This window comes from Triturus cristatus, chromosome 3_2, assembly GCF_964204655.1.
Source record: "Triturus cristatus chromosome 3_2, aTriCri1.1, whole genome shotgun sequence".
In the NCBI taxonomy this organism is placed as follows: Eukaryota; Metazoa; Chordata; class Amphibia; order Caudata; family Salamandridae; genus Triturus; species Triturus cristatus.
The window spans coordinates 77,166,743-77,182,405 of NC_140584.1; the positions used below are offsets into that span (position 1 = coordinate 77,166,743).

The 15,663-nt window shown below is 40.4% G+C and overlaps 1 protein-coding gene across 2 annotated transcripts in view; it reads right to left on the bottom strand.

Annotated features, from left to right (window-relative positions):
* Positions 1 to 15,663, bottom strand: part of JHY (junctional cadherin complex regulator) — a 369,313-nt gene that overhangs the window by 193,841 nt on the left and 159,809 nt on the right. The window contains exons 4-6 of one of the 2 annotated variants that reach the window (XM_085647264.1): positions 12,343 to 12,453; positions 11,719 to 12,151; positions 11,523 to 11,616 (exon numbers count right to left, since the gene is read on the bottom strand). In XM_085647264.1, coding sequence (XP_085503390.1) covers positions 11,523 to 11,616; positions 11,719 to 12,151; positions 12,343 to 12,453 — 638 coding nt within the window. Of the gene's footprint in view, positions 1 to 11,522; positions 12,152 to 12,342; positions 12,454 to 15,663 lie in introns of both variants that reach the window. The other variant, XM_085647263.1, reaches the window with a different exon arrangement.

Consider the following 15,663-nt stretch of genomic DNA (forward strand, 5'->3'; position numbering starts at 1 on the left):
GGGCCAACTACGTTGCTCATTTATATGTCACTCCTTCACCTCTGTCCTCAACACAAATAGCAAAATGAACACAACAGGCTGTAAAACAGTTACAGCTATAATACCTGCAGAAGAGTGGCTGGCTTGTCAAAGGCAGAATTAGATAAACAAAATCCCGTCTGTCAATGCAAATTGAGCCTGATTATACTGAGTGGGTCAGCATCAAAGAGGTGAAAAGGTGCATTAAGACTAGGCCAGTGCGCAAATTAAATTATGCTGGCGTAATTTGCATAACTTAAGGAATTTTGTGTTACTCTTGTTACATGAAATTCCCAAAATTACATAATTGCGGAGTATACTACGTAGTTACATACGTAGTTACATCGTCCTTCGTGGCAAAATTGTAGGGCAGGAACAATGCGAACAATTTTAAAGCAGGTGGCTGTTTTTCACAGCAAATGTGTTTTTCATCATTCTTTTTTGCGCAAAATGTGTCCTCTTGACAAAAATTGATGCAAGGATAATTTTTGGGCTAAAAACTATCGTTAATTGAAGGATTTTTATTTCACTTGAATTACACATACTTTTGTGTAATTTTCCTTAAATTTTGAGTATTAACGCAAAAGCAAATTATGCTAATTTTGTACACCGATAAAAAAGACAAGGAGAGATGATGGCTGCCCCAAGTCAAACGGCATTCCAATGGTTCCTTTCAAACATGCGCCTGGCTTTTGGTATGACAAATTAACTGTACTATTTAATTAATGCTACCATTTTAGTTCAATACCAATCTCATTGAAAAAATCATACATTCACCCACTTTATTAAGAAGGTTCTAAAATCAATCCAGCCAATTAAATACTTTTTGAGTTACTGTATGTTGAAAGTGGTATGTTTCATTACGTTTGCAAGATCTAAGGGAGTGGGCGACTGTGGAGAATATAATCCCTTTGCTCCAAACAAGTTTTCAACCATCAAAAAGAACCAGTGGCAATACTGCAGACTAGGCACTGTTAATTAACAGATACAACACTGGCCCCAATACACAGCTTTTACTTGCTTTATTGACTTTAAGGCAGTGGTCGAGGGCGTAGACAGAGCCATAGATAATGAAACAAGCTCCCTAGATGGGACGTACCCCCAATGATTCTTAAAGCCATTCCCTTTTTATACTTCAACATCTGGCTGCAAGTTAAGTTGGATGTCATTGCAGCCCTTATTAAGAACATTTACAAGAATAAAGGACTAAGGGCCTCATGTAGGTAGCTAAATACCGGTCGGTAACGGCCGAAATTCGGTAAATATCCCGTTACTGACCGGTATTTAGCTATTTGAGATGTAGGAGGCATATGTCAGGATTCGGTATTTACCGAATCGGTAGAAATACCGATTCGGTAAATACCGAATCCTGAATCCATATGTAGGGAGCACTCTAAGGAGTGATGTTTAGGAATAAGAATTCGGTATTTACCACCAAATATAGGTTGGTGGAAAATACTGAATACATTGCAAAACGTGATATTAAGCAGATGTACAAGTGCCATGTGGCAGACATACATGCCCTCAGGGCATGTATGTGCGCCACATGTGCACACATGCAAGATCCAGGGGTGCAACAGGGTGTCAATGTGACACCCTGCCACCCTTGTATATGCTCCCCCCATTACCGAATCGGTATTTACCGATTCGGTAATGAGGCATACCTTCCCATTGATTCAATCAATGGGAAGGTATGCCTCATTACCGAATCGGTAAATACCGATTCTAAATTACCGATTTTTTCCGAATCGGTAAATTTTACCGAATTATTACCTACATCGCATTTACCGATTCATAAATACCGAATCGGTAAAATTCGGTATTTATGAGTCGGTAATGTGATGCTACCTACATATGGCCCTAAAGGAGGGTTGTTTCCTGGAATTAATGCTTTTTGAACCTATTGTCGCTGACACTGGCCTTGCCCCAATAGCACACAGACAGCCACCAAAACTCGGTGAGCCCATCTTCATATCAAGCAATATGTGGGTGGACCATCCTTTATAGACCAAACCTCTTTTGGGCTTCAATGTTCTAGGCCAATAGTGCAGATAGAACTATCCTAAAATCATCATATTTTATAAAAAGCTTAAATTGACACACTTCGTGTGATGAATAGACTGCATGGAAATTTCAAGAGTCTGTCAGTATAAATAATTGTCAACTTTCATAAAAGTGTCTCAAGCTCGGCGTGGAAAAGTCAAGGGTGTAGAGACAGCAGCATCTGGAACTTTCCGACTCTTGGGATTACCACGACCCCATCAATGATGGGCCCCTGCAGTACAGTATTGCTCGGAGTCTGAGGCTTTCCCAGCAGCTCCACACCAGGAAATACAGAAGGTGACTATGTGGCCTAATGAGGAAAGTTAACCCCCATAATTGTGATACAAGGTTCAGCTGTGGCTTCTGGATCAATGGAGATGTCAGCAGAGCCAGCTTGGTAGTGCTCGTGCTGAGGACTTGGAGAGACTGATCGTGCTTTCCTGCAAGCAATGGACACCATGCATGAGTACCTGATGGGGAGGCTATTCCAAGTCAGGAGAGAAGACAGTCTGTCTGGAGGCTCTCTTGTGATTTGATGTGGGGGAATAAAATAGCTGTCCAATAAGCTGAAAGTAAGGTAAGCGAGGGTCCTCCCAGCACATTGTTGGGAAGGTCAAAACCCCCATCACACTGAGTACGTTATCGAAGCTCTGTGGCATCTTGCTATATCTCGATCTTATTCTAAGTAATTGATTAAGTCATTAATCTTTTGAAATCAGGCCAAACAAAATTGAAGCAACACTCTACATTAACATTGAAAGCGGCTAAAGTTGGGCACATGTATTCAGATTGAACCGATAATTTATGCGTTCTCGGGCCATCGATGAAGCCCTTACCTGAGGTAACCCATTTCAAATTTTCACCGGCAATACCCCATAGCATGATTGCCTTCCCAGGGCTGACTCAATACTGGCTTAACCAAAGCCAATGTATCTTCTCAAGAACCATTTCCCACCTTCACCCTTCCACCTCTCAAACACAAATTAGATTGGAATGCACACTACATAAATAGGTGTATATCTCTCAGGAAGAAAATATATATATATTTTGGTTTTTTTTGCATTAAAACTGGTACCCCTGAATCCAGGCGGGTAAAGCCCACTGGGGCTAAAAGGGCATCAACCCCCACTCCCCTTCCACCTTGGTCATGTGTCTTCGTCCGGGCTTCTCCAGCTTCCAGCACACACAGAGTTCTTCAGCCTAAGTGTGGTAGGCTGCGCTGGGGATGGGCCTCAATGAGCGCTTCCTACAAAATATTTTGCAGTACATCCAGAGGTTTGAGTGCATACAAAAAGTATGGCAGCTGTGTTAAAATAATCAGTGAGAAATTCATTATTTTATTTTATGAAAATTGAATTGGTTAATATGATCACTGCAGATTTCTGTGTGGATAACCAGACAGTCACAGAACTGTCCTGGCTGGTGCACTGCGGAATATCAACATGCATATTTATAGTGCTATTAGAATCCATCCTAAGCTATAAAGCATTGCGAATATGCAAGTCATTATTTAAGAATTAAAATACACAAAGTATACAATAGAGTGCCACAAAGTTTATAGAGACTTATTGCTTAACATGCAACAGGTGTGCTAAAAATATATATATATATATATATATATATATATATATATATATATATATATATATATATATATATATATATATAAATATATATTTTTAGTAATAGGCAATTACACTGTACCTAGTGCAAACCTTTTTTAAATATGTTTCCATTAGAAGAACACACTCCAGAGCTCAGCTGATTACACACTAACATTACCTCTCAAAAGCAATACATTTTGTCACTACAAAGTCTAAAATCACTTCATCAATTACAGATATAAACTTACTCTGAAGAAGTCTTTTACTTTGGATGGAAGTAAGAGGTAGCCATACAGTTTTTAAAGAAGTCAAACCTAGACTCCAGGACAGAAGCTAACAATAGGCTCACCTTTCTTTTGCCAGCCAAAATTGGTGGCACTTTCTGTCCCAAAAAACTTTCTAAATGTCTTGAAGAGCACCAGATACTAGATTCTAGTCAGTTGAGTTTAAGGCCTGGTTTAGACACTAAGACGTCCACCGTGGCTATTCTGAATGAAGTCAGACAAGATTACAATCATGGCATTTCCACCCGCCTCACCCTGGTATTGCAGTTGTGTTGTACTGTTACCTCTAAATGAGGTTCTTGGAGAAAAACCTTCTTTTTATTCCATGACACTTGAAAGCTTGTGCTGTTAATGGTACCATTTTTCTACACTGAACTATGACAATGTTAGCTACATTGTTCCTCCTGAGTCATCTATTTACAAGTTTCAAGGTATTCAGAATATGGAAGCCTAGCATGTCTTGAATTTTATGAAATCTGATAGGTTCTCCAAGGCTCGTTGGATGCTGCACTGATTTCTAGTTTCTAGAGGATAAATTATAATGTGCTCTGCTTTGCCCACAGAGCCTATTATAATACAGGCCACATGCTGCTTATTTGTTTGCTTTCAAGTTCAAATGATCCCTTTATTTTGACTGTTTGTTCCTGCTATCAGTCCCCCAATTTACAAGGGCTCAGCAGGGCGAGGTAAGGAGGGGTATTCCTCCTATTTTGTTGCTTCTTCTCTTTAGAATGTAGTCCTCCTTGGCCTGAGCAAAAGACATGATCTTTCTATGCTTATGAAAGCTCTTAAAATTCATCTGTTTTATTGATTACTTTCATATTTTTTCTGATGCTGTTATTCAGTTCAGCGGCAAGATGCCTTAGGGCGTTCATTGAACTTTGCAACAACTATACTCATATTCTGCATGTATAGGTTTTCAATATTGTTAGTTGGTGAAGGGCCAGTGGCACTATTAAAAGAAATGGAGCAGAGATATTGGAATAATAATAATAATCCACATTTGTAAAGCGCGAACAATCACCTGTAAGGGTCTCCAGGCATTGGGGGCCGTTGGGAAGATTTAGCAAGCTATTGCCCAGTTTCATATGGTGCCGGGCTAATCTGCCGCTGGCGCCAGGGATCGAACAGTGATCCCCAGATGCCGGAGTCAGTCGCCCTGGCCGCCGCGCCACACCTCTTCCCTATGGCGCTTTCACTTTGCTGATAGAGCACTGTCACTTAAACGACAGTTCTGGTGCCTGCTACCTGACATATCAGTAGACTGAGAAATAGCCTAGCTATCTGAAGCATGAAAATATAGTTTATGTCTAACCAGATGCATACATCTTCTGTTGAAAGCAAACATGCCTATGATCAGTTTCTCAGAGGACATTGTAAGATAGATGCATAATTTGCTTTAATATACGTCTTGTGTGTTTTTCTAAAGGATGGTGTCTATGCAGAGGCAGAGCCACTCTCCTTGTGTAGGCATAGCATCGCTGCATCCTGTTTCTTCAAACTAGTGTAATTTCGCTGAAAAATGCTTGACAAACCTTATTCTGCCGTCAATCTAAGCCTGGGTCTGTCAAAAGCAGCCTTACTCTAATATTATGCATAAAAGGTTGCCAATTCAAATGCATCGCACAGTGAAAACACTATGTTGCGCACTCCTTATTCCAGTGTTATGACAAACTAGTAACCAGGTTGTCTGCCTGGCGTCTCTCTTCTGCCCCATTCATGGTGTCCCTTTTTCTACACAGGACAAGCTCACTGCTATAATTAGAATAGAACTTTAGAAACAACATTATAGAGAATATGGTCATTCCTCTAAAAGATGAATTTTGAAACATTTGTGACAAATGTTGCATTTTATGATGCACATTGCCCCAGCGAGATTTTAAAAATAACATTTGATACTTTAGTGAATTTGACACACAGAAATGAAAGCCTTATTTTGTTATTATAATATTTATGTTTCTGTAAAAGTGACCTCTTTGCAGGACATTATCCATCAGCCACACATTTTATGTGCTCTAGACTTCGAATGGACTACTTATATTTTTTGCATGGTAGAACACCATTTGTTGCAAAGTTCTTTCAAGTAAACTACCTTTTTTTTGGCCAGTTACATAGGCCTGCATGAATGCAGCTCAGTCACCTAAAATAAAGAATGCTCAACATTTGAGGCACGCGGCGGTTCAAGATGGCTGCTTCGTGAGGCCTATTACTATTTAAATATTATCGATGACTGGGTTTTGTGTTATTTCATGGAATGTTAAAGGTATTCGTAATCCTGTTAAAAAACAGCAAGTTTTATCTCATCTTGCAAGATTAAAATGTCATATAGCATTATTACAAGAAACACACCTTAAGTTGCAAGACCTATCTTCACTGCGTAAACAGTGGGTAGGAGAGGTTTTCTGCTCCACCGCAATGAACAATAAGAACGGTGTTATTATATTGTTTCATAAATCTTTAAATGTTCTCTTACAAAATGAATTTCATGATACTAATGGTAGATGGTTGTTTTTGAATGCTAAAGTTAATAATACTCAACTTTCTTTTTGCAATGTTTATGGCCCTGATTTAACTTTTTGGAATGAATTTTCTACTCTTCTCTCTTCCCATGTTGCAGATGATTTGATTGTGGGTGGTGATTGCAATCAACTTATGGACCTCTTCCTTGATCGGAAATCTCAAAGTAAATACATTCCTAATAAGATGCAGAAATCTGTTCACAAGGCCATCACATCTAGAGGTCTGGTTGATTCATGGAGAACCGCTCATCTTGACATGTTAGAATTCTCCTTTTTCTCCCCTGTTCATAGATCTCACTCTTGTATAGACTATATTTTTCTTACTCAACATGCTCTTCAATTCATAACTAATTCAGAGATTGGCTCCATTCTTATTTCAGATCACGCCCCTGTCATTTTAGATATGGATTACCCTTCACCTTCCCCTACATCCCGTCGCTTGCGCTTTAACAACTCTCTTCTCTTGGATTCCCAATTTGTTGAACAATTCACGCTTTTTATACAGGAATTTTTACACAATAATCTCTCCTCTGCTTCTCAATTTCACTTTATTTGGGATGCTTTCAAAGCTACTGCCAGAGGCTTCATTATTGACTTTGTATCTCGGAAGGAAAAGAAAGCTCTTATGGATTCAACTCTCATCCTAAAACAACTAAAAGCCCTTGAACATAAATACTTCACTACCAAGTGTCCTGACACTCTGTCATTTCTTGTCAAAGCAAAAATACAATATAACAGACACTCTTGGGATTCCTCGTGCAATAATCTTCTTAAATTCAATGCAAAAATGTACGGTGGGCGGAATAAAGCAGGTAAATCTATAGCTAATTACCTCAAAATCAAAAATCAAAAATCTAAAAATGTGGCTAGCACAGATAATTCCGGAGCTCGGCATATTACAGACGGTAAGATTCTTGAATGTTTTACTCAATATTACACTTCCCTTTACACTCCAGAGTCCACTCCTTCACCTGAACACATTGACTCCTTTTTTCGAACTATCCCTAAACCTCCCAATGATACCGTAGACTTCACATCCCTGGATGTACCTATCTTGGAGAATGAAATCATTAATGCTATTAACCTATTACCCAAGGACAAAACACCCGGCCCGGACGGTTTCACCGTTCGATTTTTTTCTTCACTTTAAACAACTTTTAGTCCCCAGTTATTCTCACTGATTAATCATTTTCTTACTATTGGTGAGTCAAGAGGATCTTTCACTCAGGCTATGTTGTGTTTGATTCCTAAAAAAGATAAAGACCCCTCCCTGTGCAAAAATTACAGACCCATTTCCCTTATTAACACAGATTGTAAACTTTTCGCTAAAATACTAGCCATTAATAATGTAATCCCTGACCTCATCAATATTTACCAATCGGGGTTCGTCAAAGGCGGATCAATTACTGATAATTCGAGAACATTCCTTAATATTATTCACCTTGCTTCCAAGATGGATTCACCAGTTGCTGCCATTACATTAGATGCTGAGAAAGCATTTGATAGGGTCAACTGGGATTTTATTTTTGGTGCATTGAGATGGCATGGCTTCAGTCCTTCTATTATTAATTACATTCAACTTTTATACTCTGCCCCCTCTACTTCCATTTGGGTAAATGGCTGCCAATCTAAATACTTTCCACACCTTAGAGGTACTAGGCAAGGCTGTCCTCTTTCCCCACTCTTATTCATACTTGCTTTAGAACCCTTCTTAGAGAAAATTAAACATTCTACACATTATACAGGTCTCCAATTTAAAAACATTGACATTAAATTCAGTGCTTATGCTGATGAAATTGTATTGTATATCTCCAATCCGTCTACTTCCCTGCCTGCTCTTTTCTCTTTATTACAAGAGTATTCAATAGTTTCTGGTTATAGACTGAACATTGATAAGTCTGAAGTTTTACCTTCAAACAAATTCTGTCTTTCTCATATGTTTCATGGTTCTGGTTTTGAGTGGAATCCCAAGAGTATCAAATGTTTAGGCATTCTATATGCCAACACCATCAGGAAAACTATTAAAATTAACCTTGCGGATATAATCAAAAAACCTTCTGTCCTTATTGAGAGCTGGTACCCTCTTTTCTTATCGTGGTGGGGTAGATTGCCCACAATTAAAATGATGCTCCTTCCAATTATAATTTTTTATCTTTCAATGCTCCCGGTTTCCCTTCCGCTCACCTTTTTTAGCACCATCAATCGCACCCTAACCAAATTTCTTTGGAACAATCGTAAAGCTAGGATTTCACTTTCTCGTCTTCAACAACCCAAAGATTTAGGTGGGGTTAACTTTCCCAATCTCAGACGTTATCATTCTGCATTCACCTTGAAACAAATATAGACTTTTTTAAGTGACTCCCCTCACACTCCTACAACGGCTTGGAGTTCGTTAGAACAAGCTCAATTTACACCTTTTCATTTCTTACAGCTACTCGTTTTTCTCAACCTCCAAAACGTTTTTCCACACCCATCTTTACCCATTCCAAAGCTCTTGCATCTTCTTTGTTTCAAACTCATCTTTCCCCTGAGGACCAATTCTCTCACACCAATTTGGTATAATGAATTCTTAAAGATCAACAATAGAGCGTTATTCTGGAAGGAATGGATTGATAAAGGCATTATTACTCTAGACCATTTGTTGAAGGATAGGTCCCCTAAGGACTTTTTGGACATTTGTGAATCTTTTGACATCTCCACCACACATGCTCCCCAGTATCCCTTACTGAAGGCTTCCCTGACTCATCTCCTTTCCCAAGATTGTTCCCCTAATACACCTGACCAGGTTTCCTCTTCCCCACTTGATTTTTCTACCCCTCTCATAGCAGCTGTTATTTACAAAATGCTATCCCTTTCCCTGGATGTTAGAACTAAATCTAAATTAGAAATCTTATGAAAGAAAGATATGGCCCAAGATCTCTCATTTCAAACTTGGGATTCTATCTGGTCAAAAATACACATTTCTTCACGTACAGCTAGCACTACACAAACTTTATATTTTTTTATAAGAGACTTTTTTTCACTCCTTCTGAACTGCACAAATTTAAGTTGTTAGACTCCAAAAGATGCTAGTCTTGCTCTCATGAGAACAGTGATTTCATTCATATGTTTTTCCATTGCCCTTTGGTTAAGTCCTTTTAGTCTCGTATCTGGTTAAAACTAAATGAAATTTTATCTACAAACTTTTCATTTGAAATTGTACATGTATTTTTGGGTAGTTCTTCACTTCTCTGGGATGTCCAAGGCAATGTTGCAAATTTAAAGACTTGTATTTAGCTATTTCCTTTCATATCATCACCACCAATTGGAAGGACACTTCAAGAATTTCATATCAAGCCTGGTGGAACTTGTTATGTCATCATCACAGGCTTGATCGTGCCTTTGCCACTTCATTACCTCTATTAATCATAAAAGAATTGTTGTGGTCACCATTAACCTCTTTTCTCTCTAGATTTGCTTCCTGATTTCTCTCGTTTTTATGGTACCATTGTTATCTTTATCACTTTATTATACTTAATTGTTTTATAGAATGATCTAATACTGTTTAACTTTTGATGTTTTTCCCCTCCCTCTCTCTCTTCCCCCCTTCTTTTCTTCTCCTTCTCTCCCCCTCCTTTATTCAAAATGTTAAAATGCATTTTCTTTCTACGTATAATTTTTTCCCTCTTGAGGGTTTTGATTGCATTTTTGTCATTTGTACTTTTTTGCTATTACTTCCTTTTGCTATATGACCTTGTAATGCTGTTTTACTTTGTTTATTATCTTAATAAAGCATTCTAAACTCCCCAAAAATAGAATGCTCAAAGTGGGGTACTAACAACACATATTTTATTTTGATTGAGGATAGCACAGATTCCTGTGATTAACAGGCAGTAATATTGTCAACTGATTAACACTCGCTCAGTCGCTGAAGAAATGGAAGATATACTAGGAATATAACCTGAGGCTTTCTGATGACAAATCTCTAAATCAGGTGTGTTAACCCACAAACCTCAACATTCTGGGGCCTATACTTGTGTGCGGCCTCAAACAAGCATATGTTGCAACATTCGATGAGCAGACTAAAAATGTGCAGACTAAAAATGTGGCTTAGTATTTTCTGAAGATAGAATTTAAAATATTTCATAAGGCTAGTGCGATTTCACAGAACCAATATTCAGATAATTGGCAAAAATGGTCATCATCTTAAAATGGCTTTGTGAAAAATGATTCAAAGTGCTTTGTATTAAAACCTGTAAAAGCTACTTTTGAGTTGCTAAATCACTCATTCCCTTTTATAGATATCTCTGTCAGAAGCCTATAAACAGTGCCAAATCCACTAAATCATCTGTTGTAGTCATATCAGGTTTGACCAGTATGTTCATAATGTACGATTTATCATTATTTTCTTGTATTGGCTGTAGGGATAGTTCCGCTCTATTGCTTGAAGTGTTAACCGTGCCTCCATTGATTAACCTATTAGCCAACACCCCAACAGTTCGGTCTAGTTGTGCTCCTTACTGGAAAATTTAAAGCTGTATTACATTGTGAACTACAGAGTTTACTGCTCTTAGATAAGCTCTGGAGGATGACCCTTAACTCTAGACATCTAGGACCATTGAACAAGATACCGTCTAAAGTATTTATTCTAAAGTAGAAAAAACAGAAAAATATTCATCCATGTCATTGTATAAAAAATATTTTTTTTCCCGAAATATATATGTATATATCTATTCTGCGCATTATATACCACTGCTAAAAGAAATGATTTATATTTTTTATGGAAAATACACTGATTTAGTCTAGGAAAGGACACCATATTATTACAGTGAGGAACATTCAAGTAAGCTGTAGTTCTCACACATGGATTGTTTGGAGGCTAAGATCATAGTGTCCTCTAAAAGAACATACGAAACTGAGTATGGCCTTAGAGAGTTTTGTGTCTTGAAATTATCAATGGTACTGGACTTATTAACCTAGTTGTTCTTTCAGCAGATCATAAAACAAAGTTCTCATAATAAATAACTTTATATCAATAGTGCAAAATAAAACAAAATATTTTTAAAGCAGCTTACCTTGAGTGTTCCGCGCTTTTGAAATTAATTTTCATCTCAGGGACCACTTTGTGATCTTGTGGATGGTTGAGATATTTGACTGTATTTTGATCACCTGAGTGATAGAAAGGATAGATCGGGTCGTGACCGTGGACTAGGTGGCTGGGACTATATATATGTGTAGGATTGGGTTCAACATAATTGTAAAGCGGTTTACCAGTCAACTGCTCATACTCATGCGAAATGTCTCTGATATGCATCTCCGACAGCATTACAGGATCTTGCTCAGGTGAAATAATTTTCATAGAGAATTGCTTCTGTGTTATCAGGTCTGACATATTTATTTGTGGCAATACTTTTACTGGAGTCCTAAACGGTTCTGTTCGACCACTATTTTTGATTGAAGAATCCATAGTATCTAGTGAATAGTACAGAATGCTGTTTTCATTTTCCTCCCAGTCTGGTTTCTGATGGACAGGTGGTTTTGAAGGAGTGATGGCATTTGCCCCAAGTGCTTTAGGATCGTTGACATTGGCCAACTCTTTTTGTCTGCCAGTCACATGTTGAGCATTGCGATGTTTTGAGGCTTTCTCTTCAGACACATGTTTTACCTTTTTTTGACTGGATTCTAAATCCTTGGTTTTACGTTTCTGCAAAATAGATTATTACATAATGTTGGCATACACTCCTAATTAAATAAGACAGGTAAATATAATTTGGAACAAACACAGAATAAATAAAGTTATGAGCAAATATTACCAAAAGATCTTAATCTTACTCAACCTAGAAATGTGCACTATTAGATTTATTTAACTTATTGAAAAGAAAGTCCAAATATAACCTTCAGTTTTTGTGCTCTGTGGTGCCATATATCTTCAGGACCCAAATCAAGTTGTTCTTCTGTGACAATCAATGTAGGTGGTTCATCAAAAACTTTGGCATTGTTTGGTACCTAAAATGAACGAATGTAAATAAGATTCTTTAAATAGTAGCCTAATATAAGTTGAAATAAAGTTCTAAAAATAAATAGTTGGCTAATGCATGTTATAAAAGTTCAAAATGGGACCACTATACCAAAACAACTCTGTTGAGGTCTTTTTCTACTTTCAATGGCAAACATTTCCATGGAGATATGTGATACTTGGACAATGGGGCAGAAGATATATTAATGGCTAATAATTGTAAAGATTTCACATAATATTTCTGGTCATTTTAACCACGATTTACTAAAACATTTCTGCAGAAGTTGCCAGAATCTGTGAGGCAAAAGTATTCACACATCACGTTGGAAGGGCATAAACTAAAAGTTGTTTCGAGCGAAAGTCTCTTTGAGAGTTCAGCGGTGATATGTTATTCATCTACTAAGTGCTATTGCAAGCGATACTTTCCAATGACTGGAGATGAAAATTGCTTCAGCAATGAATTGTACTACTACAATTGCAAGATAAGAACATGTAAAAGCCTGAGAAACATGAAGTAAATGGATGACAGGTGACAGAGAATAATATCTGAACATGTCTAGAAGACATCTGCAACATCTGAATCGGAATAAATATTAATTTACCCAGATAAATACAATGCTAGCAATTACATTAATGAACAAGTTACTTACCTTCGGTAACGATGTAGCTGTAAGAAACATTAGTTAGTTAGATTCCTCACCTTAGAATATCCCCAGGCGTCAGGCTGGATCCGGAAAGATTTTTGTAGCAATACCCCTTGCGCGTCGCTAGGCGTCGTCTGCGGCTCCGCGTCCGTCGTTGGCGTCGTGCGCCGGAATGACATCGTCGGAGTACTTAGACGCCGCCCTCGCGCGCTGACGTCAGTTCTTGTACATAGCTTTCCGCACCAGGAACGCAGAGCCATGCAAGAGACCGACACTGGTGCCAAAAAGTCTAGGGCCCTGAACAGGATGGCCTTAACCCTAGATGTCGGTTCGCAGAACGGGGAGGAAGGGTGTGTCGGTAAGGAATCTAACTAACTAATGTTTCTTACAGATACATCGTTACCAAAGGTAAGTAACTTGTTCATCTGAAAGAAACACGTTAGTTAGATTCCTCACCTTAGAATAGATACCCCAGCAATACCAACCCCGGTGGTGGGTCTGCGAACCAAGATCACACCAGAAAGTCCTGGAGAACAGAATGGCCAAAGAAGCCATCTCTCCGGACTTGGCTGTCCAGGCAATAGTGCTTGGCGAACGTGTGCAGTGAGGCCCACGTCGCGGCCTGACAGATGTCCTGCAAGGGAACTCCCCGTCCCAGCGCAGTAGTCGCCGCTGTGGCCCGGGTGGAATGGGCTCTCAGCCCAACAGGAAGGTCCTTTTTCGCCAAGGAGTAACAAACCTTTATACACAATACGACCCACCGTGAGATGGTCCGCTTGTGTACAGCCCTCCCCTTCTTAGCACCTACATATCCAACAAAAAGTTGGTTGTCCACCCGGAACTGTCTGGTGCGGTCCAAATAAAAGGACAGCGCACGTTTGGAATCTAGACGGAGGAGCCTCTCTTCCTCTTTCGAAGGATGCGGAGGCGGAAAGAAGGTGGGCAATGTGACAGATTGCCCGATGTGAAAGGGGGTCACCACTTTAGGAAGAAAAGAAGGACGAGTCCGGAGGACAACCTTGTCCGGATGAACAGAAAGAAAAGGAGGCTTAGATGACAGAAGCCTGGAGCTCACTCACCCGTCTAGCCGAGCTGATAGCTACCAGGAAAGCAGTCTTAAGAGTCGGAAGACGAAGGGGACAATTGTGAAGAGGCTCAAAGGGAGTGCACATCAGAAGATTCAGATTCAGAAGACAAGATTCAAATCCCACTGAGGCATTACGAAGGGGACAGGAGGGAACATGTGAGTAATGCCTTTAAGAAAACGCGAAACAACAGGGGACTTGAAAAGAGAAGGCTGATCAGGAAGCCGTAAGAAAGCAGAGATCGCAGAAACATAACCTTTTAAGGTGCCCAGAGCAGAGCCCTGCTGGGCCAAAGAAAGAAGAAAGAGGAGAACCTCAGAGAGAGGGGCGAAAGGGGATCCACAGCCTTTACTGTGCACCATGCCACAAATTTGTTCCACCTGCAGGCGTATACAGATTTTGTGGAGGGACGCCTGGCTGCCAGAATCACATCGCAGACTTCAGGAGGCAAGTCAAATGGCATCAACTGTCGCCGCTCAATCTCCACGCATGGAGGTAGAGACTGGACAGGTTCGGGTGGAGGACCGTCCCCTGCTGCTGTGACAGAAGGTCCTCCTGAAGAGGCAGTCGTACCGGAGGATCGATTGACATACTGAGTAGCGCGGGATACCAGTACCTTCGTGCCCAATCCGGAGCCACTAAGATGACTTGGGCCCGGTCGCGCTTGATCTTCTTCAGCACTCTGGGCAGAAGTGGTATAGGCGGAAAGGCGTACAACAGACCGCAACTCCACTCGCAACGAAAAGCGTCTCCGAGCGAGTGCCGCCTTGGAAATTCCAACGCGCAGAACTGCTGACATTGCGCGTTCTCTTCAGTGGCGAATAGATCTAACCAAGGCTCTCCCCACTGCAGAAAGAGACTTTGCGCCACGACCGAGTTCAGACGCCATTCGTGATCCATCATGCACCGGCGGCTGAGTTCGTCTGCTCTGGCGTTCAGAGAGCCCGCCAGATGTTGAACCACCAGGATGATGCCCTGGTGTTCCAGCCATGTCCAGAGGCGTAGAGCCTCCTGATAAAGGGTCCACGACCCCACCTCGCCTTGTTTGTTGCAATACCACATGGCAGTGGTGTTGTCCGTGAACACCTGCACGACACTTTCCCGGACAGAGGGAAGGAAGGCTTTCAGTGCAAGCCGGATCGCTCTCAGCTCCAACAAGATGATATGGAGTTGAGACTCCGCCGGAGACCAGAGGCCTCTGATCTCCCCCTCTCCCATATGGCCCCTCCATCCCAGGAGGGACGCATCTGTCACTACTACATGCTCCGGTTGGGGTAGGGAGAGGTATCTGCCCCTGACCCAATCGCGGTACGTGAGCCACCACTGCAACTGTTTCGCAGTGCCCTCCGAGATCAAGACATGGTCGGACAGATTGCCTCGATGCTGGGCCCACTGAAACTTCAGGTCCCACTGCAGAGCCCGCATTCGCCACCTAGCGTAATGCACCAACAGGATGCAGGAGGCCATCAGC